This window comes from Drosophila gunungcola, unplaced genomic scaffold (genome assembly GCF_025200985.1).
Source record: "Drosophila gunungcola strain Sukarami unplaced genomic scaffold, Dgunungcola_SK_2 000001F, whole genome shotgun sequence".
Taxonomy (NCBI): domain Eukaryota; kingdom Metazoa; phylum Arthropoda; class Insecta; order Diptera; family Drosophilidae; genus Drosophila; species Drosophila gunungcola.
Window position 1 is genome coordinate 2,003,455 of NW_026453197.1, and position 23,488 is coordinate 2,026,942.

The 23,488-nt window shown below is 35.5% G+C and overlaps 4 protein-coding genes across 12 annotated transcripts in view; 3 read left to right on the top strand and 1 right to left on the bottom strand.

Moving 5' to 3' along the window:
* The window catches only part of LOC128263322 (uncharacterized), a 44,462-nt gene extending 36,549 nt beyond the window's left edge, over positions 1 to 7,913 (top strand). For 5 of the 9 annotated variants that reach the window (XM_052998327.1, XM_052998326.1, XM_052998328.1 and 2 more), the window contains 4 exons: positions 4,348 to 4,485; positions 5,232 to 5,859; positions 6,097 to 6,738; positions 7,520 to 7,913. In XM_052998327.1, coding sequence (XP_052854287.1) covers positions 4,348 to 4,485; positions 5,232 to 5,859; positions 6,097 to 6,738; positions 7,520 to 7,662 — 1,551 coding nt within the window. In that variant the 3' untranslated portion in view covers positions 7,663 to 7,913. Of the gene's footprint in view, positions 1 to 4,347; positions 4,486 to 5,231; positions 5,860 to 6,096; positions 6,739 to 7,368 lie in introns of all 9 variants that reach the window. The other 4 variants (XM_052998329.1, XM_052998332.1, XM_052998335.1 and 1 more) reach the window with 2 other exon arrangements.
* A 1,124-nt stretch (positions 7,914 to 9,037) lies between these two features.
* LOC128262379 (uncharacterized) lies at positions 9,038 to 10,293 on the top strand. The gene is made up of 2 exons (XM_052996585.1): positions 9,038 to 9,651; positions 9,916 to 10,293. The coding sequence occupies exons 1-2, from the start codon at positions 9,148 to 9,150 to the stop codon at positions 10,105 to 10,107; spliced, it is 696 nt and encodes a 231-aa protein (XP_052852545.1). The 5' UTR covers positions 9,038 to 9,147; the 3' UTR covers positions 10,108 to 10,293.
* A 30-nt stretch (positions 10,294 to 10,323) lies between these two features.
* On the bottom strand, positions 10,324 to 12,141 carry LOC128262380 (coiled-coil domain-containing protein 43). The gene is given in 4 exon segments (XM_052996586.1): positions 10,324 to 10,815; positions 11,570 to 11,791; positions 11,849 to 11,887; positions 11,889 to 12,141. Coding segments are annotated over 4 exon segments (630 nt in total). The 5' UTR covers positions 12,015 to 12,141; the 3' UTR covers positions 10,324 to 10,572.
* A 294-nt stretch (positions 12,142 to 12,435) lies between these two features.
* LOC128262326 (neurogenic protein mastermind) overlaps positions 12,436 to 23,488 on the top strand; it is a 91,762-nt gene continuing 80,709 nt past the window's right edge. Inside the window, exon 1 of the mRNA XM_052996505.1 lies at positions 12,436 to 13,090. The gene's annotated coding sequence lies outside the window, so the exon portion shown is untranslated. The remainder of the gene's footprint in view (positions 13,091 to 23,488) is intronic.

Genomic DNA, 23,488 nt, shown 5'->3' on the forward strand with positions numbered 1-23,488 from the left:
TTCGAAAATATTTTAACATTATGCCAGGCTTACAAGATTTCTACAGCCTACTGTTTAGATCATCGAACTTTTTAAGGAACATGTAGGAAATTTATAAATTTAATTTAAAATACAATTTTTCTTCACTTTACTATAATCATTACTTTATTTATATTTTAAGTCCTTTGTTTTCATTCCCACAAAAGCAAGACATTGTGTAGTAAGAGTATAAAGCACACGATTGCCGTGAAATTGTTCATTACCTCAGCTGCTGTTTAGAGTTGTTGTTGCTGATGACATTGTTGTTGTTGCTGCTTAAACAAATAAGGAAAATGCACACAAAACTGCAGTGGCTACAACGAAAACAACAAATGCCACGCCACTGCAAAGAGATCATGGGAAATTTACTTTAACGTAGTTTTTCCACTGTTGAATTGAATTTTATTTTGTTTAAATTTTGTGTCGTTTTTCCTTTTTGTTGGCACTTTTCCGCTAAAATCTCTCTCTTAAAAGCAGTGTCAATACACAGACAGCGGCAGGTTGTTGTTGCTTACAGTTTAATTTAAAATTAAAATACATGTTTTTCTCGCAAATAAAACAAAGTGAAAAATGCTCCGTTGTTGTGCGGGCAATTTTCCAAAGTAAATAACCAAGCGTGGCGAGGGAAATGGGGAAAAGCAGACACGGGGGAAAATAATGACATAGGTGGAACTAAATGGTGAAAAATCCCGCACCATGCGGGAGATTAACTTATTTAATGTGGGGGAAAACATTTATAAAGAAATTACGAATTTCACGAAATTGGGTTTTTCAATTGAAAATCCCATCGAGAATATAATTAGGTATTTGGCTACTTTCCCAAAATTGAAAAGCAAATAAACACCCAACTACTAACCTTCAAAATTAAGACCAAATAAATTTAAATTCAACTAAAAATGGTCAACAAAACATCAAAGACAGCCACCCACCCACACTGAATTATCCAAGGGAAGTCAGTCATGAACGAGTCATTGAACAAAAAGGTGTAAAAGAGAGGCACTGCAAGGGTGTGAAAGAGATGGCACTGCAAGGGGTGAAAGAGATGAAAAATGTCTGAAAAAAGTTTGACTCATTAATGAGCAAGGAAGGCGGCATCTCATTTCAGCGCTTCTTTGTGATTTCGCTTGTTCATTGATGTTTTATCGACACTACAAAGATTCAATATTATTGCCCCGTCAATGTAATCAACTTAATCAATTAGGCGAAAAAAGGTGCGACTGAGTTAGGTGACAGGAGCTCTTAGTCTAATTAATTTACTTGATTTTTGCATATTTTTCTTCTTTACTAAATGTATAGTCATCTTGCTCAATTTTCAATTTAAAAAGTAATAAAACTGGTTAGCGCACAAGAATTCATTTACAAATAAGGATAATGTTGATTTAGTTACGTGAAAATGTATTATGCTTTATAATTTTTAAATTAACACAAACTGTATAAGAAAATATTGATGACACTTTATAAACTTTTCAAAATTACATTTTTCAATTGAAACATTTCAAATGACACTTGTTTAGCAAACGTATGGAGGAAAAAATATATATTTAATTTACAGGATCCTTAACTTGGGTGAAATAATACAACATTTTTCATGTTTAAAAAGTTTGTAATAAAAATTGATTCTGCAAAGATATTAAATCTTCCCATGTGTAAGCATTTGGTATTCTAAATTTCGTTTAAACAGTAAAAAATATTATTATGCAAATTGAGGTCGTATCAACGTTAGAGTTGATTAAATAGAACTGGTTTGATTGTCTGCCATCTACCTGGGGGAAATCAATCGGGCATAATTACAGGCGATGAAAGTGCAAGGGACTGAGGATGCTTCGGTTCACCAGCCTGCGGGTGGATAAAGTTTTCTGCATCAGAATTTTGCAAGTTCTGCACTTTGACAGTGATTGAAAGCAATATTGATTTTTGTCCTTGGATGGGTGGCAAGTGGATAATGTGAATGGAGGGGGCGGGAGCTGAGCCTGCAGGGAAATGCAATTTCTGTCTGTTTAACGTTAATGAGCATTATTAATTGGGTTGCACTGAAGAGTCTCAAATATCGATGCTGAAGTATTTAATTATGTTCAAAATGAGTGCGCGCATAATTAAAACATGAATGAGGAAAAGGAAGAAAATATATTAAAATTAATGAAGAAAAGAACGTAAATCAAAGGTTGATAGCAAAAGTGGAACGAAGTATTAAGGCCAATAAATTATTCCTGTAAAACATTTTAATTACAATTTTTTTCGCCTAAAACCTTAATTCAATTTTACTTTCCCAAATTGCAATGCCAAAATCTGAACCAATGACCAATTGAGCTCGTGTGTTAGTTTTGACAGCTTATGCTATTAAACATGTCAAAATATAAAACGACAGCAACAACAATGGAATTTGTTCATAAAACTCATAAATAACAATAATAAATAATAACAGGCGAGCCAACAAGCCGATCAATATCGACCTTGAGCACATTATTTGTTAGCCAAACGTAAAACGGAAATTTGGAAAATGTTTAGCCATCGATTGTGGGTTGGCACATATCTGTATGTGGTATGAAATTAGTGAGGTCAGAGTTTTTGGGAGAGAAATAAAGGTCAACGAGAGTAGTCAAAGTTTCAGAAGCCAACAGGCTATTATAAGGTGTATTTAAAATACAACCAAAACGAAAAACTAATATTATATTTCGTGAAGTATATTAGGCAATACAAAACTCAATTCTCGACACACCGTTTTATTTATAAAAACTTTTATTTAAAGACTTTTGTAAACGATCTACGTAGGAGTTCTGACATGTTTTCTGGGGATCAGCGCAGAGTACCATAAATATTTTAATTTGATGTATTTCTTGCATGTAACCGCCCACACAACACTTATGTATACGACTCCCAAGACAGTTTCGATTTTGATCTTTGATCGTGGCACAAGCAAATCCTCAAAATCATTCATCAAACGAGGAAGAGCTTTGTGCAATATTTGTTTTATATTCCATCTGCCACTGCAACAATTTATCAAAAAAAGCGATCGGAAAATAAGGCTGCCCCTAGTACTTTAAGAACTTAATTATACTGGCCATTAGAAGCAGAGAGATGGAGCCAATGAAAGAAATAAATAAAATAGGAAAGAGGCAAACTTACAGGGGCCGCATAACTTGGCTAATTGCCACACGCCTCAGCTTCTTGATTTTTTCTTGCCTCAGGGACTGCTGACATATTTGCCTAATGGCCTCACATAGTTCTTGGCCATAAGCGAGCGACAGCACGATGAATCGGTGGCAAACTAAAAGTTTTACTTATAAACAAGGGCTACAAGCGAATAAAAAAGAAGTTCAATAAAAAGTTCAGCATGCTAAAAAAGTTTGTGGTTCCTAAAGGGAGAAAATATCAAGTTTGGGGGAGCGGAGATGAGACCTTCTGGCCTAATGACTTTTAACCGAGTTGCAAAATGCAAACGGACGGGGAGGGGGAGGTGGCCATAGCAAAAGGCCGACACTTAATTGGTGCATTACTCAGCAAAAGTTGTTAGGACCTACGTTAGTACTCAACATTTTTCATCAGCAATTTAGTTTTCGTAGTTTGGGACCTTTAAAGTGTATCTATTAATTAAAAGATTGAAAAGGGAATGATTCTTAATCTAAATATTACATTCTAAGACAAAAAAAAAACAAATACGAAAATTATATATGAATGCATTACACAAAAATCCACACTGCAGTAAAATAAAAAGAAAATTTTCACTTGAAAAATTAAGCAACACAAAAAACAAGAAAGGAAGGAAACTACGGCAAGCCGAAGTTTACATACCCTTGCAGCTATTTCATAAATTAAACATTTAAATTTTTACTTCAATGGCACTTCCTATGGCAGCTCTCGTTTTCCTATTTTAATAAAATTAAAAGCTTTATTCTGAAGTATTAAACTATTCTATGTCTAAAAGAGAAATTTGAGAAATTACAAAGTAAAAGTATACAATGTGAAATAAACCAAAATCAGTGAGGCCTTGAAATATAATACTTAAGTGGTTTTATAACAAAATAAGAAATGTAATCTTAATGCTGTAATACTATGAGTTTTCGTAAGTGCCTAACCTAAGACTTACATACAATTTATAATGTTGCTTAGTAGTGTCAGCTTAACAAAATCATTAACCATCGCTTATTTATCTGAACATCAATAATGTAGACCCCATTCCCACCTAAAATTCAATTGTAAGCCATTCTCTCAGCGCCCCACTGAGTGTGACCAGGGCAAATCTTTTTGTCTTACATTCAGCGGAAAAACGTTTACATAACCTTTAACTTGATTGTCTAACGATTCGCATTGTCTTCTGTGGTTTCGCTTCAGGTCAAGCTGGTGGACGTGGAGAAGGTGGAGTGGCTGAATCGGCGCTCTTACAGCGCCATTGGACTTCTACTGGGACGCGAGGGTCGCGTTCTCCTACGCTGCGATGATGGCCTCGAGGACTGGTTCGAGCTGCTGGAGGTGAGTGGCCATGAAATGGAAAAATATTAGAACTCACAAAGCTCCAAATTAGCCAAGAACAAAATTAGATAAAAAAAAAGAATTTTGCAAAGTAAACTTTTAGCTAAATTCACAGTGGAAGATATTTGTTAGCATGGCCAAACAATTTGATGAAAATTAGTCAAAATATATGTTGCTTTAATTAGTCTTCCCAATAATTCTTACTCTAAAAAGTTTAACTTTGTGAAATGTAAAAAATTAATATTTAACTGATTTAAACAACATTCACTTATAAATTTAGTCTTTAACCAACATAGTAAGTAATAAGACTTTAATTTGAATAACATCATTTATATTATATAAATTTAGTTCTACATAAAACAATTTAAACTGGAATAGTATAACTTACAGAGCTCCAAATTAGCCAAGAACAATATGTGAAATCAAATCAAATTTAGCTAAGCAAAATTTTAGCTAAAGTGGAAGATAATTGTTAGCATGGCCAAACTAAAAGTATGTTGCATTATTAAACTGATTTTATTTTATTACAATATTCTTGTTTACGCGACTTTTTTTGTATATATTTAACATAGTCAAATATTGAATGCTTTTAACAGATTATATATAAGAGTTGATTTGCATAAAAACAATTTTAGTTATAAAAATTTAATTTTTCATAAATTATTTTAAATTTTAAACAAAAAAAAACTATAGAAACAATAATAAAGGACTCCAACTGAAACTAAACTTTTACTTTCCCATTTTAGGAATGCACAATGACCTCCAAGGAGCGAAGACGAGCCCTGAAGATTGCCCAAGGACCCAGATCCCGGGCCTCCTTGGCTGCTCCTGTGTCTCACGCCTCTCTGCAATTCCAGCACTTCGGACTGGGAGGCACTTACTCGAGTGCTCTGGATGACTGGCTGATGACCAACGGCACTGGCGGTCTTGCCCGCCACAAAATAGGAGCTGGCAGTCTGAACGGCTATGCCGGAGCCAATCCCTTTCTCTTCTCCGATTCGGTGCCGGATCTGAGTGCTCTGAACAACGAGAACCACAATCACCACCTGAGCGGCATCAGCACGAACCACTCGACACCGCAGAAGATCCCGCACCACAGCAACGCGAATCTCAGCCGATACTCCAACGGCTATGTCTCGGCCCAAAGCAGTTTCACCCAGGCTGGGGCTCTGTATGGATCGCCGAGGAGGATCTTCATCAACAGCAGCTTCGGTTCCAATCAGGTGGTGGATGAGGAAACCGAGGAGACGGAGGTTCAGCTGAGGAGACCCAGACTTTTCCGCGGAGTGAGCGCCACTCCGGATAATGGCAACGAATTGGACCGGGATTGGCTGTACCGCAAGCCAAGGGCGCCCACCGATATGAGGCACTCAGGTGGGTTTCACCATATAAAGTGGGTGGTAGACGATGCATCAGCAACTTCTCAGAATATGTACTTTGGCAAATCTATTTTAATTATACATAACCATTTTTTTTGACAATTAAAAAAGTATAATTAGCGGAATATTTTTTCCTTAAAAAGAAAATCTTAGAATTTGTTGCAGATGCACCGTTTACAAACAGCTTTAATGTGTACAATTTTCAAATTAAAATTTATGTCCTTTCCTTTAGTTCAACCCATGCTACCCGTTGGCGGAGGCAGCAATGTCGGCCTGGCCAAAACCGAACTGGACTGTTCGGCCCATGATAGTGGCCTGGACACGCCCCCATCGACGCACCGCCCCTCGAGCTATAGGGAGGCGAGCAGGGATAGCACCGAGACAAATGGCAGCTCCTCGAGGGGAACTCTGCTAAACAACTCCTCGCCAGGTGGCAGTTTTCGGGCCAAGAAGCTGAGCAGCCAGGTCAGCAATCTCAATCAGCTGAATTCCTTAAATGGATCGAGATACTCGGTGCAGGATCAACGCATCCTGAAGATGCGCAACAACGAGGAGGATCGCTGTGCTTCGATCAAGATGGCCAACCGCCTCAATCAGAATCAAGAGCAGCAGGCCACCTACGATCCCAATCAGAATCGCTATTATAAGAACGGCAATGCCACGCCCCCCACTTCACTGACGCCCCAGCATACGCCACAGCACAAACTGCTGATGATGCACCATGGCAATGGAAACGGAAATTTGGGGACCCTAAATGGCAACGGCAATGGCACCGGATCGGATCGAATCAATGGATCGGCCATTTTCCGGGAGCGATACCAACATCCTGCTCTGGCCGCCATCATCAACGAAGCCCAGGGTCTTAAGTTCCGAGGTAGGTTAGAGGACCTATACGGTTTTGCTTGCATTACTCATCATTCATCTGGCATGGTTATGGGATGGCTTTAAGGTCATATGGTTTGGTTTAATTATCGGAATGCTTAAGATCATAGATAAAATTTGTGTAGTTACATAATAAGTTTTACTGTCTTCGACATTTATTTTTAATTTTATTTTCAATGTATAAAATGGAATAAATTTGTACACAAAATATTTTCAAAATTATTAAGTCAAGTGACAAACCAAATTATAATTTTTATTTCAATACTTTAGAACGATTTACTTAATAGTCAACACTAGAACTTTTATTTAAATATTTTTTTCGATTGTAATAAATGGTTTCCTTTTCGTATTATTTTTAATTGTTATACAATTTTTGTCTATTGTGTTTTGCAACCATTTAGTATATAAGTGAAAATATATTATTTTATAATTGAGTACCTTTTAAAAATTGATGCATCTAAAATTGTGTTTATATAAAAATGTATTATTTGCAAAGTTTTAAGTTTTTAAATAAAACACACACCCACTTATCATTCATCTTGTATTGGAATCATCCCTTGTAACCCTTCTTCTATAATATATATTTTTTACTATTTTACTTTTGCATGTTATCAATTTAAAGAAGAATCAGAAAATATGTGGTAAACTCCCCAAAAACCAAATTGTGCATGTTTCACAAAGTCTCGAGAAGACAGGCTCCATAGTGCATGACAAGATCGGGATATATGTCTACCAGAAGATATAGATAAAGCGACCCTTTCCCCAACTTGTAGAGCGCGCCTATTCGGACAGCCAGCAACGTCGACTGAACAACAACAATGGACCGACCCCCCAACCAGCCTCGCCCCTCGCCCAGCGCCGGAATAATGGTGGACTCGGATCTGGGGCTATATATGGCACGCCCACGCGTGTATAGCGCCTAAAGGTCTAAGAATAATCCAAATCAATGGAGGATTGATCACTCCCCACTAGTTTAAAAGAGGATATAGGCGGTAAATTAGTCAACTTGATTGAAAGTTTGGAAATTATTTGCATAGAAAATACTTCAACGAAGGTAGAAAATAATAATTAAATAATAATTATGTAGTAGTAATCTTAGTGTGTGTGCTCCAATGTCCAGCTTTATGTAAATGTTTAAATAAAATATGCATTAGAGAAAAACCTTAACCTGTCAACTTAAATTGGGAAATAAAGGATTTGAGTGAAAGAAAAATAAATACATTTGGGTTATCTTTTGGATTTTCTTGGTAAGTATGCCTTTAAAATTTGAGCTCAACTAAACTTATGATATTTTTGATACAACTTTTTAAAAAAAGAAACTGGATTTTCATTGTACGAAAGAATTGTCTTTATACAAATAAATGGAAAGTTTTAAATTTTGTTTGCTTAATTACAAAGGAACTCAGTTTTATCTAAATTATCTGACCATTAATTCTTGTTGCCTCATTTTAGGTAAGAATATTTAAAAAAAGTTGAAAACTTTTTCATATTTTGATTTTGATAAACATTAACCTAATTTTTATATGCAGAACCCAAATATGATGTTTACTTTCCCAAAATAGATACAACTTTGGGGTCGTAAAAGTAGGCGTAATATACCGACTTTTGGTTTTGTTCAGAAAATCTATTTTTTGTCTAAGAATCTAAGAACTAATTTTTGTTTAAATTATAGGTAAAGCGCAACTAAGAAAATATGTTAAAAAAATACAATTCAAATGATATTTTTTAACAATTTTGATTTAAATTCAAACAAAAATGAACGTTAGTAACTCATAAAAAAAATTTGCGCATACGTTGCTGAAATCTAAATGTAATTAATTAGGTATTTCTGATTAATGATCTTTTTAATACTTTGTTGTAAACATTAAATTTCGCAAAATTACCCAATAAATCCAATAAAAATATTTGCACCGGTTGCGCAAAACCATTTAACTGCTCAAATACCAATAATGAAAAGTTTGTATTTATAGCTAGTTAATACTTTTAAGCCCGAAACAGACAACTGTTGATTAGAAATAAATATTTATATTAATTTTCGGAAAAGTGCATAGAGGATATAAGCTCTGACCTACTTTTGACCAAGTCCGAAAAGATCAAGCTCATACGAATCAGCAAAAGCTTTCAGGATGTGTTTGCAGGACTCCCATCGAGGAAAATCGCATAAGCTTCTTTGGTCAAACTTTCCCGAATTGCCTTATAAAAGATGCAACACTGAAAAGCTCGGCAGCAGGAGAGCTTTGAATGCGAGAGAGGACGAGCTGCAACCCTCAAAGGATGAAATCAGGGAGACCCCCTTTTGTGCGGGCAATGGAATGGGCTTTTCGGAGTCAACAATAAAATTTTCAGTCAGCTTTGAGACGCAGCAGCCACAGCAGCAGCAGTAGAGAATTTTCCGTGCAGGATGCGGAGTCGCACGGAACTGGTGACCACCACTTTCGAGGAGAGCGACGAGGATGACTTCAGTCCGGACGATGACTCCGACTCGGAGGAGGACTGGCGGCCCACCAAGAAGCGTCCGACCAAGCCAGCTGGCACCGAAGGCGGCAGGAAGCGGAAGTCGGCGGCACCCAATGCCTCGAAGGCGAAGCGCCGCCTGACCAAGGTGAGCGACGAGGACTCCGACGACCAGGATGACCTAGAAACGGATCCCAGCGACGACGACTTTGACTTTCCATCGACGAGCACTTCAAAAAGGCCCCAAAGTCTGCCGCCCAAGAAGCAGTTCGTGAAGCTAAGCCAATTGGATTTGCTGGTAAAGAAGTCTGATCTTCTGGAAAACGACTGGCTCAAGAACAATCGATTGTGTCTGTGGCGTAAGGACGAGCAGACGAATCTGCTCCAGAAGTATCTGCGTGTAAAATCGGCCTCTGAGGAGGAGGAAATGCTCTTCACCTCCAGTTCGGTGGTAAGTCAAAAGTTCTTTTGGTTGTCATTTAAAGAGGGTTTTAAAATCGAATTTCTGACTAAGTTATGTCATAAAATTGATTGTGTTTTATGAAACCAAATGGTGTATAATTAAAATTTACTTGAGTTAACTTGAGTTATCCGTTAAAAATCTAGTGATAAATGTGGTGACACAAAGACTTAAGTTTACAAAACTCAGTGACAGCCATGACAATCATCAGATATTTTAAATAACATATACTATCTAATAAATTTGTAACTTTAGTATTCCAGTTGGGATGACCAGCAGGCGAGCGATTTCATAGAGGTCAAAGTCAACTGCTTGGATCCCAATAACAGACGCATTAAACTACACGATCTAGAGGCGGTTAAGAAAATCTCCGAGGAATTGCAATCAGAGAGGGAAAAATCCTCAACATCGGACAAAGAAGAAGCTTCGGAGGCGGAAGATGAATAGCCAGATGAAGACGATTCTTAAACAACTATTAAATATACGCAAAAATAACATTTTCTTTAGTAATTAAATCTAGTTGGCCAAGTTAGCGTTAAACAACAAATTTCCTTATAACAGCAGCCATGTGAAGACAACTTTAAATTTAATTTAGTAAATTAAAGGATCCCGAAAAAGCAAGAAAAAAATCAAAAGAAAAGTAAAGCACTTTAAGAATATCAATTAAAAAGGTTTTTGTTTTAATTGTAATACATTCATTACATGCATTATATTCGCTTATATGCATTATATGCTTTTTTTCGCCTGTTCGCCTATATGCATTGTTGACAGTTACTGTATTTCATTTGACTTTGCTGCAAATATCGATATATGCAAACACTTTCTTACAGCTTTTGCGTATAAGCGACTTTACAAAGTTGTATAAATCGGTTTGTATAGGAAGAGACTAAAAATTTGCACATTCGAGGACGGTTACCGCCGCCGTTCGCCTTTGACGGTTTTGCGCTTTTCCTTCTTTTCCTCGCGTAATTGCTTCTGCTTTTCGCGATCCTCCTTGTCCTTTTGCTTTTTGGCCGCGCTGTCCATTCGGGCCTGCTCCCGCTTTTCCTTGGCAAGCGCCTGGACATCGGATTTGTTGGTATTCTTGGCTAGGACTCCACTCTCATCATCGCTTTCCGGCTCCGAATCGTCTTCGTCCTGGTTCACAACAGCAGTCTGTGGAAAGGAAAATTATTATTCTTTGTTCTTATGGAAAATAAGCTTATTAAAAATAAAATTTAAATTTATTTTTTATAATTAGGTTAGCTTTCGATAACTATATTAGAGATTAAACTTTTAGAGCGTTTTTCTCACTCGTTAAATAAGCAAACTTAAGGTACCAAATATAGACAGTCTTGAGAAAAACTGAAGAATCATTAAATCTTCTAGGCTAGTTGGCAATAAAAATGTCACCAAAGTGAACAACCACCGACATAAAATGAAAAATTGCTGTGCAACCCAGATGAAGCTGGAGTAATCTGTAATTTGTTTGTGGAAATTTGTAAACTAATTAGAACAGGATGCTGAGAAAATATAAAACCTTTACACACAAAATTAAAGCAGAAGCATATTACAATATAAAAGGCAGGAAAGTTATAAAAACAAAATAGAATTCAACCAGAAGCTGCTTAGCTGCTTAATGCAGGGCTTTTCCTTTAAGTATTTAAAAAAGAGCACAAAAAATTAATTATATTTGATGCCAATACATAAAAAAATGATCAAGTTATATGTTGTAGTGGAGGATGTTACTGCTCAAGGAATTTTGACAGTATACTAAGCATTATAAGATGCGGTATTGAGTAAAAAAAACAAAACTGACCATGCTTAAGTGGCAATAAAAATAAACACTTAAGTGAGGAATAACAATTTGGCATTGAAATCAACAAAATGCTGTGAAAACCGGATGTGCTGGGATATTTGCGACAATAACCTGGGAGTACTGGGCTAGAATCTGCTGCTTGATGCGGCGCTCCTCCTCCGTGTATTCACGCTCCTTGTTTACGGCGGGTTGCAGCTTCTGTTGCTCCAGCAACTTGGCCAGTTGGGCATTCACATCGATGTCCAGGCCTTTCTTGGGCGGATCGTCGGCGCTGGGGTGACATTGGAGCCATTTCTGGAGAATGGTGGCCACCAGTTCGTCAATATTGGGAGCCTACAAAGTGAAAATAATTTTGTTTATCAATGGGTTCTATTACTATCCTTAACTTACCCCTGTTTCGCTGAGGATTCCCTCGAGAGCCTCGGTTTTTTTCGTCCGTCGTTTCCTCATCGCCCTCTAAAATGCCAACAATATACGATCCAAAAATACTCTCGTCCGTATTCAGTTTACGTAGCTGCTCATTTAGCCAGCTTTGGAACTCCTCGCTGGCACTCATGGCTTCTTAAGACTTAGGATTTATATCATATATGGAGGGTTTAAACCGAGATGAACGGGCAGTGACAATTCAGCCGCAAAAGGCAACAAAAAATTTTATTCTAAAGCATGTGGCGCAGTGTTGGTAAGTGGCCATGGAAAAACAGCTGTTCTAACAGAGCTGCCAATTGCCGAAAAAAAACTTTGACAGTGGGAAAAACGACATTTACCTTTTAAAGAAATTATAAAATATATTTAACCAAAATCGAAATATAAATTTCCTAGATTATAATAATTCGTTTATATTTAATATCACTTTTAAATTTATTTACCGAATTACTCTCCTAAAACTTGCTGCTGGCAACGCTGTAATGTTACACAACTGTTAATCAACTGTTAAAAATCCGCAAACAGCTGATTGCCTAGTGTTGGGTAATACCTGTTCACCTTTCAGTTGTTTGCCGACCTTAAAAATCTTTACGCTTTTTATAACAAAAGAAATTGTTAACTGTTGTGTTGTTAAAACTTTGTCAACCTTATTAACTATGTTCTCTGGCCTGCCAGCTATTTTGTTTTTATAAAAACTACGTTTCGTGAATAAATTGTAACTGTTTAATGAAGCATTTAAAGTTATAAACAAATTGTTTGTTTCTTGCGACTGAAATATTTTTACGGTTTTGTGCGTACTTCTGTATGTGTGATTTTACTTTAAACTTGTGTTGGTGTCGTCATTTTGTGATAACTCGCAGCGTACAAAAACAATAACAATTTACAGAAACAACGTCACACGTCTGCGACACCTGCGTCGTTGTTGTTATTGTCGCCAAAGTTGTTGTCGTTGTTGCTGTCGTCGCCTTCGGCTTTTGTTTATTTGTTGCTGGGCGTCTCGTCGGCAGACGCGTTATAAACAAAAAAAAAAGGAAAGCACACACACACACACGCGTGTGCCGTTGGCAACAAGTGGAATATATACAAACAAATTTCATACATCTCTATATTCGTGTGTAATCACAAGACGTCGATGAAATCCCTTAAAATATTAGAAAACTCTTGGGGAAGAAATCGAATTGCACCTTGGATTCAATTTTGACTTTTAAGGTGAGTTCTTTTAAGTAATTACAATTTTTTTAAGTTGTGGCAGGTCTTGAAATGGAAAAGTCATTGTACTTTGCACCCGTGAAACTATGAACTTATTAGAAACATTTTTCAAATACTCATTGTCAACAATTAGAAATAACAACAACAAAAATTATTTTAAATATTTATATTTAAATCAAAACATGAAATATTAGAAATTGTATTTTTCGGATTGTAATGTTTTTTTTTATTAACTTACATAATTGATTTTTTATATTATTTAGTTTATTATACTATATGGCTTAAAATTCACGTAGAGTGTTGTTAGTGTATTTATAATTAAAAGTTCATAAAAAACTTATAACTATGACTAAGAATTTAGTTTAAATGCTATGACTTAAAATTTTAAATTTTCAAGTGCCTAGAAAAAAAAGATGGTCACTATTAATTATATATATTTTAGCTTAATTGTTCCTATGAGGGAACAATTTGAAAAAGTAGGCTCAACTTCGTTGTAGCCTTTTGCTTTTCGTTTGTTTTTCAGCACTTATCTATAATATTTTTGTCAACATCTTTAATTTTTGGAACACTTCTGATTAAGGAAAAAACCTACAATCATTATAACCATTCCAGTCCTTAAATTTTTCGGGGGAATTGTCAGCATCTTGCCACCCCAAACGCTTTTCCCCACTTTGCTCCTTCGCTTATCGACTTGTGGCCTTAACTCGAGCTGTGTTGACTGTTTTTTTAATGGCCCACAAAGTTGCAGGGATTGTTTATGAGCTTGTAAATGTGAGTGTTTTACACTTTCCAATCTGTGTGTGCATATTCATGTGGGCTCCTTTGCGACCGCGTCTGTGTATGCATAATAAAGGCCATTAAAATTAAGTAATTGACGCAAGCAGCGAGCAGAAGACACCCGTTAAGGGGCCAAAAGGGGGAGGGCGGTGTTAACTGATTCAGCGGAAAAGGAAAGCAGGGGGAAAAGGTACAAACCGGAAAATGAAAAACACGGCAAACGAAGACTGCAATTTTTATAAAACTTTGTTCTCCCTCTCCCTCTTGGTCTCTACCCTTGCACGATTCCTTCTCTTTCACTCACTGCAGAATTCGTCATTAAATTGGAGACTCATTTAAATTTCAGCGAGCTCAAAAATTAACACGTTTCATTGCTTACGCTTTTGAAGACAAGCACAGTAGGTTATAACTAAAAGTTTCCCTCCAAAAATGTGTATATATTTTTTATTAAATTTTATTATGTATTTTAAATATGTATATAAAAATATTTGTATAAAAAAATAGTCAACAAAAATAAATATTTTGTTGTGATCAAAAATTATTAAATCTTTTTTACAAAATATAATTTTAAGCTTAAATAAATTATATCTTTTATTTTAACTATAATTTTTTTTAAATACCATGAAATATTTTATACTAGTGAATTTTTATTGAATATTGAACTTTTTAATTGTTGTTCCATAATAAAAAAATTGAGCGGCAAATTTTGTTGTTTCCCGAATAATTAACGACAAATTATGGTAAAAAAAAGAGTTTAGATTTTGAAAGTTGTACTGCTAACTTTATGCACATTTTGGTTTTATCATTATCATTTGAATTTCGTGTCCCACTGTTCATAGTCTTGAGTTTTAACTGCCATTCGGCAGCGGGCACGCCCTCGCCCATAAAGATTTTCTTATTCGCATGTTTTCCTGGGCATTTTTTATGGCGGATTTGCTTGATGGCTTGTCGCTGCATCAGACCAAAATCTTGGCTCTAATTGTGGGAAAGAAGCGAATTGATTTCCATATCATAAACTCAACCTTGCGGCCAGGCAATCAAATGGAAAACGCAACAAGTCAAAAGCAGAAATGAGACAATTTGGCAGGGGAGTGGTATTTTGTGGGGAACCCCCGCACTTCACATAATAAAATCAATTCAACAACGGGTGGGTGGGTTTTTCGGGCTTTTCGAGGATGCCACGGGGCGCTTATCCTGTAAAGTACTTTCCATTCTTGTTGCTCGTGGAATTTTCCTGGACCACCAACAGCGAAAGCGAGAGCTAATTCTGAATGGGGTGGTGATGGGCGCTTTGTGGGGTGTGTGTGTGTGGCTGAGATCTCTATAATACCATTGCTTACTTGGGTGGTCGTGATTCCAGGTTGTGTGGACTGGAATCAAATGCTCACTTCTTGGTTTCCCAAATCAAGAATTTGCTACATTTAAGTTGGATTAAACAAAAGTAATAGGAAATGGAAATGTAAACATCAAGAGATTTTAAAACTATTAAAGGTTAATAAACAACGTATAACACACATATCCGCTTTGCAAATCTTATTTCAAATAAATGATAGTATTGTAATTTTAGGTCAATGCAATAAAACCAGTTTTTGTCATGATCATTGCAAAATGTAAAACGTTCGATATGTAGAAATGAAAATCAAAAGCATTTACAATATTTAAGTCTTATTTATAAATATAATGTTAAATCAATAAAATAAAACCCGTTTTATTTTGATCATTGCTTCAATCTAAGTAATTATAAATAGTTGTAAGCATTTGTAAATAGATCAGGTGTATTATAAAAAAAAAAATTAGCAGCTTTACATTTGTAACTATTATCTTATCCTATCTTTATCTTGATCATTAAATTTTGATCATTGCTTCAATCTTAGTAATTATAAATAGTTTTCAAAATTTGTAAATAGATCAGGTTGTATTAGTTGTAGTATTATTATTAGTTAACAGCTTTACATTTTTAACTATTATCTTATCTTATATTTATCTTTATCATTAAATTTTGATCATTGCTTCAATCTAAGTAATTATAAATAGTTGTAAGCATTTGTAAATAGATCAGGTGAATTATAAAAAATAAATTAACAGCTTTACATTTGTATCTATTATCTTATCTTATCTTTATCATTCAATTTAAAGCTTAACCTTTAGGTGTACAGTAACTATTTCTATATGCATTCATTCATTTATCTTTTTAAGTTTGTAGAAGTGAGCCTTTAAAAACTAATTTGAACAATCAAAAAAAGGAATTCATTTATAGAATTACCAGTTAGTTTAATAAATATACATTTTAAATTTGTATTCTAAATTGGGCAAGAAAAACCTATAAAACCTACTCCAAAAGTGATAGGCTGTGAGCAAGGCCATCTGCTTAATTCTGGAGTCATCCTAAAATATTCTACTTTATCGTGGGGTCCTTTGGCAAAGGATTTGCGATTCCAGTTGGGATGCTAAGTAGCTCCCTGGATTCCCGAACTCCGTCCATTTGCCCTGGAGGACTGACTACGCCCGGCACTCGGTAATGTGATTGAAAGGCTTCTTCGGTTGGCTGCCAGTTGGATACCGTGCGGCACCATGGGCGGTTGATGGATTCCATTCACAGTGCCTTGTATCCACTTAACTATTTCGATGGATGGGGGGGGGGTGGGGGGGGGGGGGGGGAGTTGTTGTTGCTGCTGCCGCTGACATTTTCATTTTGCTACAGTTGGCTACAGTTTTCCCGCTGTCGCTTTACTTGTGCTGTATCATTGCCATGTCGTTGACAAATTGTCTGGCCAAAGGAGGCTGGGTGGATCAGGGATCCTGGTCGCCAGCCCTAAAATGTGTGTCAATAAATGTGTGTTAAAAATACCGTTAGGCAGAGTGGAGCCTCCAGTTGGGTCACGGTGATATACGGGCCCAAAGAGCGCCTCCTGTTGCGTCCCAAGAATCTCAGGCGGTGGTCCCCTACCCTCCATCTCCATTTTCATGTCGGATTCCCTCCTTCCGAGTCTAGCCTGCTCGCAAACAATTTTCAATTAAGCGCACAATCACGATAAATAAATCTCATTGTGCAAAAAGCCAGTTTCATCTACACGAGCTTAGCTTAACTTGGATTTTCTCCCAATGTACAGCAATTTTCTGCGGTTTTTCATGCCATTACCAGGGGGGGTTTTCCATGAGTAGCAGTAGTGGGCGGTGGGCGGTGGGCGGGGAGCTGCCTGCAATAAAACTCCACCCAGGTAGCGACTTCATTGCAATCTTCACCAGCTTTTCCTCCAGCGTATGCTGGCTAACACGCTTTTGCTTCTAGCTGCTGATGGCTAATGCTCTTCGCACAAGCGGGTTAGTCGACTTTATGCGGCAAAGTTGGTAACCCATGAATCATACAATTAATTATCGGGTTATTGTGTGAACTCACATAATTTAATTATACATTGTGAAGCGCTGGCAATGGTTAAGCATTGCTTGCAAATTTAAAACAAGTGGCGAACGCAATTAAATTAAAGCTAACTGAAGAAAACAATAAGCTTTCTATTGTTACTTGTGAAGGGATGATAAGTTCCCAAAACTCCTTCAATTTAAATAAACATTTGACCTAATTATTTCTTGGCAATATTAGCCAATGTTATGTCTAAACTAATTAGTCAAGCTTGCTTTCAATAATTAATTTGATGTACATAATAGAAGGCAAACAAAATAATATATATTATACAAATTGACAAAATTCCTGAGAAGTGAATTCCGAATTCGCATTGTTTTAACCAACATCCTTTTCCCGCTTATGTTTCACTTCCTAGCCATAAATTCTGCGGTTAAAGAGGCAAGTATAGAGAGAAATTGAGAGAAGTAGATGGCTAGTGGGCAATATGTTGGAATAATGTTGATATATGAGCTTGGATTGCTATTTACGAGCTGCACGACAAATATTCATCTAAGCTCGATATTTTAAAGCTATATGGCTGCGTGTGGTCGAATTTAACAAAATACGAAACGAACCCTAATTAACATACACAAATGAGCTGATTGAGTAGAAGTAAAAATAAAATGCAAGCAAATTCAATCGAGCGAAATTTAACAAGATTTCCGTGAAGCGAAGGCAGCTCTAATGGATATAGGCTGCTCATCCCCTTCCCTCGGCACACAAATTAAGCAAAACTTTATACACCCCCGTCCAGATCGTCATAGCTCCCCTATCAAAATAAAGCGGACGAGGGCCAAACTTGATTTCGCAGGAGAACATTTCTTATTAAGTAAATAATAAATCAGCGGCGAGACGATATATGAAAATGAAAGAAGTGTACATAAGCTGAGATTCACACACATGACTTTTTTTTGTCTGTAGGGATATATCCACAGCATTGTGAGGCTGAAAAGAATCTCCTAAAACCTACCCATAGAAGATTTAGTGGCTTCGTCTTCTGGCTTTCGTTGCTTAGGTAGCTCAAAAGGAAGTAAACAGGATTTCAGCTTTACCAGGAATCTTTTTTTGGTTTTTTTTTTGTGTTTTTTTTTTGTTTTGACCGTGTTGTTTGTGTTTGTTATGTCTTTAACCTCTCGGACATTAGGTACAAAATAGTTTGATATTTGGGGGTCTTCCTCTGCCTTTTGCTTAGCTTTGCATTTGTGTGTGTGTGTATTGGTATTTACTTAAGGAAATTCGATATATTTAAATATGTATATTATTTTATGGGCTCTTTTCTGCTGCTGTTGGCGCTCCTCGCCCGGGGGTTCTCTTAATAAATTCCCTGAATTTTAATAAATGATAAGACTCGTGTAATTTGAAGACATTGTACATAATTTCTGTCGTCTTTTTCCATTGGCCATGTGTGAGAACATTTTAGAAGATTGGTTTGAATGTTTATACGAACGTTATAATAATGTATGTATGTTATTTATGTTTGTATAAAGTCAGTCACTTGATGCCCTTGCTTCGGAGAATTTTTTTTGGTACTAATATTGGTCGTATTTTTTATGTATTTTTTGTGGAATTTTAAGATGTTTCAATGGGAAACGAAATGTATATTTTTCAGTAGTTATAAACAAAACATTATAAAACAAAAACCCATATTTTCGACTTTTTAAAGCTTAAACAACAAAATAATAATATTGTTTTTTATGCATTTTTTCTCTTTGTGTGTGTTGATGCTGCCTTTTTAACCCGTTTGGAATTTGTAATTAAATTTCATAAATATGAAAAAAGAAGACAATTTCCATGGGGGCTCACATTGCACATTCGATCAATTATTCATTAAAATGCACTTTGGACTCGGTTTTATGGGCATTTCCTATTTACACTTATCGTGTTGTTTTCGGTTTACATTTTGCGTTTTGTTGTTGCTGCCTGCCTGCCTATTTGCCAGGTTTCCATGCTTTTCTGCACAAGTGAGCAATTATTTGTGCAACATAATTAAAATTTTATTAATTCATAAACAAATGCGCAGAGAGCGTACACATAACTGGGCGCAGAAGAGGAAGGAAGGACTCCACGCTGCAGTTGCCTTTCAGCACTTCATCAACGCCAAATGTTGATGTTTCTGCTGTTGCTGTTGCTGTTGTTGCTGTTGCTGCTTCTGCATCATTCATAAAAAATGCCATAAATGCAGACACAGCAACAACATCGGCACGTAGAGTAGCTGCTGCCTCCCTTAGCACACCTTTCCAGGTGCGATTTTCACACTCGACACACCCGCTCCTTTTCACCCACAAGCAAGCTTTTCTACCAACCTCGTCACCTTGTCAATTTTACATGTAGAGCACGTGTCGCTGCTCGTGCTCAGATGTTGTTGTTGTTGCTGCTGTTGCTGCTGTTGCTGATGTTGCTGCTGTTGCTGTTGCTGTTGCTGCTGGCAATGTAAATTTCTTCCTCAACTCTAATTAAAGAGCTCTTCACAAGTCCTCCTTGAACCTGCAACACCATCAAAACGAGTAACTGCAATACAGAAACTTTTAATTTGATACACGGCAAACTCCAGGAAAATAAAAGCTGAAAAAAACACAAGAAAAAAGTGCACGACAAAAACAGTGTCTTTTTTTCTATCTTTCACGGTTGCAACACCTGTCGAATTGTGGACATCAGCATAAAATAGAATCCAAATACGACAGAGCCGAGGGAATATATATAAATATGTTAAATATAAAGCTTGCGGCGAGAGCAGTCACAGAGAAAACCCAGCAAAAAAAAGCGAACACGGCAAATACGATGTAGAAGAAATGCACACAACACAATATAAAACAAACAGCACGAACAAAATATTAACAAAATATAACTCTCGAAAATAGGTGAAAAAAAAACAAGATCGAAACAAAGCTTTATGTGTGCTGAAACTTAGACAAATATGAATATAAGCAAATAGAAAGATATTAAATATTTACCAAATGGCAAATGGAAAGTTTTGTCAGCGCGAATTCGAAACGCGTGTCGAAAACAATTGTAAAAGTAAATAATCCAAAATAATGACTTGTGACATACTTAAAAACAAAAATAGATTTTAAAATAGATTTTAACTTATTTATGCTAATTTTTTATTTATTGATTTTTATTTTATGAGCCAAAAAAAAAAATTACTCATTAAACAATGATTATTTTTTAAACGACATTTTAGCAATCGGAAAGTTTTGCTCAATATCTGTTTTGTTAGCTTATTAAGCGAGTCAAGACGAACAAAAAAACCATACTCGGATTTTTTTTTTTTAATAATAAAAAAAAGAAATAAGACAAACCAAAAAAACCCAATTTAAATTAATTTTTTTATAACTAATCGCTTGGATTCGCTTTATAAGACAACAAAAAATCTCTTAAGAATGCTGCACAATAAAAGTTTTTCCATCTTTTTAATCGTTAAAATATTTTTTCGCTCAAAAAATAAATATTAAACTGTGATTAACTGAAATGATTACAGTCCCTGATGTATCATGTGTTTTTTTTTTGGTGCACATATATTCTAATATTTTTTATTTACGGATGCCTATACCATTTTTCAAAATTACTAAAGGCAGAATTTTATTTTCTGTATTTTGGTGAAAAATTTACTAAGTGAAAAGTGCCCTATTTGTACATGAAAAAAAATTATAATAGTATTTTTAGCTTGACATATAAACTAGGAACTTACTAATCAACGACTTTCAACGACTTAAAATAATATTAGGCTAGTTAAAATTTTCAGGAATAATGATTGTTACAATTGTAAATGTTTTATTGTTACAAAATATTTGTTTACCTAATCTAAAATATAGTTTTTTTATCTTAAATTGCTTAAATATTGTTTAGTTTTCATAATTTTTTCTTTCCTTGAAGCCAAATGGAGTAACAGCCACTGTTCAATGTTTTCCGCAAACAAATCCAAGGCAAAGGCCCTGGCAAACAACCAATCGAAAAATAGAAATACAATTCATATTCGCATGAAGTTTTGGCCAAAAACGCCTTCGTTTTGGGTTCCCTTCCCGGCTTTGATTTTAATTTTGTGTTGTTGCTCTAGCGTGGCAAAATGAAGAGGGGATTTTGGGGGGTCCAAAAAACAGTAGGTGGCTGAGGGGGATCGTCTGCACACAGAGATTTATGGCGTCACGTTGGCAACTACTGGTTTTGATTTTTATTTTTAGAGTTTACCTTACGCCGCGCTCTAACAATTCGCCAGCTTGGCTTTATAATTGCTTTTTTTAAATTCACTTTTTTGGCTGCTCTTTTTCTGCTCTTTTTCTAGAAATTTATACTTGATTTGGCTCTGGTAAAAGTGAGACCCAACTTGAGGTAAAGATTTACAGAACTCTTTTAAGGAACATTTGGAGGATCAGTTCAGGTTGCTGGGTGGCCATCAAGTGTCAACCGTTTTTCCCCAATTCTTTTATGCACTCCATCATTTTTCTGAGTCATTTTGTATCTAATTGTTAGCAACATTAACAAAAAAAAAAAAAAACGCTAACGTAGACATAAAGAAAATGGCAAGTTTAAAGTTTTTAAACAGTCAGCAATTAAAGTTCCTCTTGATGTCGCTGTCAGTTTGGCAATGGTTTGGTGTTGCTGGCCATTATGTGCATAAAATCACCAACAACATTAGGAGGGCTAACCAAAAACACAAAATGTACAATTGTCATGCTCAATTACGGCTCGGAAAAATCCAAAGAACACCTCGAGTGTTGACAAAAGAAGGGTTTTCAGGAAAGAATCTTCAGTTGGCTTGGCAAGTTCTTGGCGGGAACTAAGCTTAATTGCTAGAACGTTGGAGCTAGGAAATAGACAACAAAATTTCATAATGATGTCATTGGCAAGGGCAGTTAGCTCCATTCTCAGTTAAGTTTTGGCAACATTAGAAAAACTAAATGTTTAACATGAGTTCACAAACTAAATGAAAGCAATTTTCATATTATAAGGAAGTTTTGTTTTCATGCTCTACAATGCCATCTTATTAGAACCAATATTCAGAATTACCAAAATTTGTACTCAAGTATTTTAAATATTATGAACTTATCTGATAAATAAATATTTTTATTTTACTTAAACTTTAAAATGTTGTTTTCTTTTTTCTTGATCTTAAACAAAATTTTCCAACTTTCAAGGGTAAGTAATTTCATATTTTTACATAAATAAAACCAATTTTAACTTAAAAAACAAGTTATTTTTCAAATAAACAAATACTATTTTTTTTGGGCTTAGAGATTTAATAAGGAAAACTAATTGCAAACAAAGGTCGAACTCTTAAAAGACAGTTAGTAAAATGTATAGTCTATAATATACAACAAAAAATTTGATATATCTGTACCATTTAAAAAGACAAAAATTACCATAATTTAGCATATGTATATTGGATTAAAGACAAAGGGAGAGTGCTTAAAACTGTTAAAAAGCAACGTCTTATTTAGACAAATTTGGGCAATAAAATACAATTTTATGAAACAAAACTCGACCGCAAAAAATCCAAAACAAATTGCCATAAAAGTAGCTAAGTAGCTGCAATATACATATACGCTCGTTCGTGCAGAATATACGTACTATCTATGTACATATGTATATAGGTATTTGTGTAGGAAAAGCTAGCACTGGCTGCTATTGAAATTGAAGGCGACAACCGTCGTAGACGACGACGTTCCGCGGAGAGCTTTTCCATCTCTTTTTCTGCTTATTTTTGTGCTTAATTTTGCTTTGCGTTTTGCCACTGCTACAAAGCTACAACTGAGAGGCCAAATCGCCTCTTCCGCTCGCTCTCTCCTCAAGTTTTGGTCTCTTTTTTGTAGAGCCCCCACAACACAACATGTGTTTCGTCATCAAAATGTTGTGTTTTTTAATAAATTTTTAATTTTTTTGAAACATTTAAATATTGCAAAAACAGAATGCATTATCAAAACTTAAATGGGTTCGCTTTTGTTTTAAACATTACATTCAAGCTACTTCAACTTAAAAAAACTATTTAGTAATTAATAACCTCAGTATCCAGTTGGTATTATTTGTATTTGCTTTTTGCATTTTAAAAAATTGCAAATTTGGAACTAAAATCAGAAAGACTTTTATCTCAAAATATTAACAAAGTTTTTCTAGACTCAACATTTAAAAAGCTTCTGTTTTTATTATCTTAAAAACTTAAAGTATATTTTAACCTGTGGTTTTTTAAAACCTTAGGTTTTGTAAAAACTTATTTTTGTTTTTTTTTA

What these genes read in the sequence shown, in the direction of transcription:
- LOC128262379 (XM_052996585.1), top strand. Translation starts at nt 9,148, where the DNA reads ATGCGGAGTCGCACGGAACTGGTGACCACCACTTTCGAGGAGAGCGAC. An exon ending in TCTTCACCTCCAGTTCGGTG is followed by an intron (nt 9,652 to 9,915) that starts GTAAGTCAAAAG and finishes TTGTAACTTTAG; the next exon opens with TATTCCAGTTGGGATGACCA.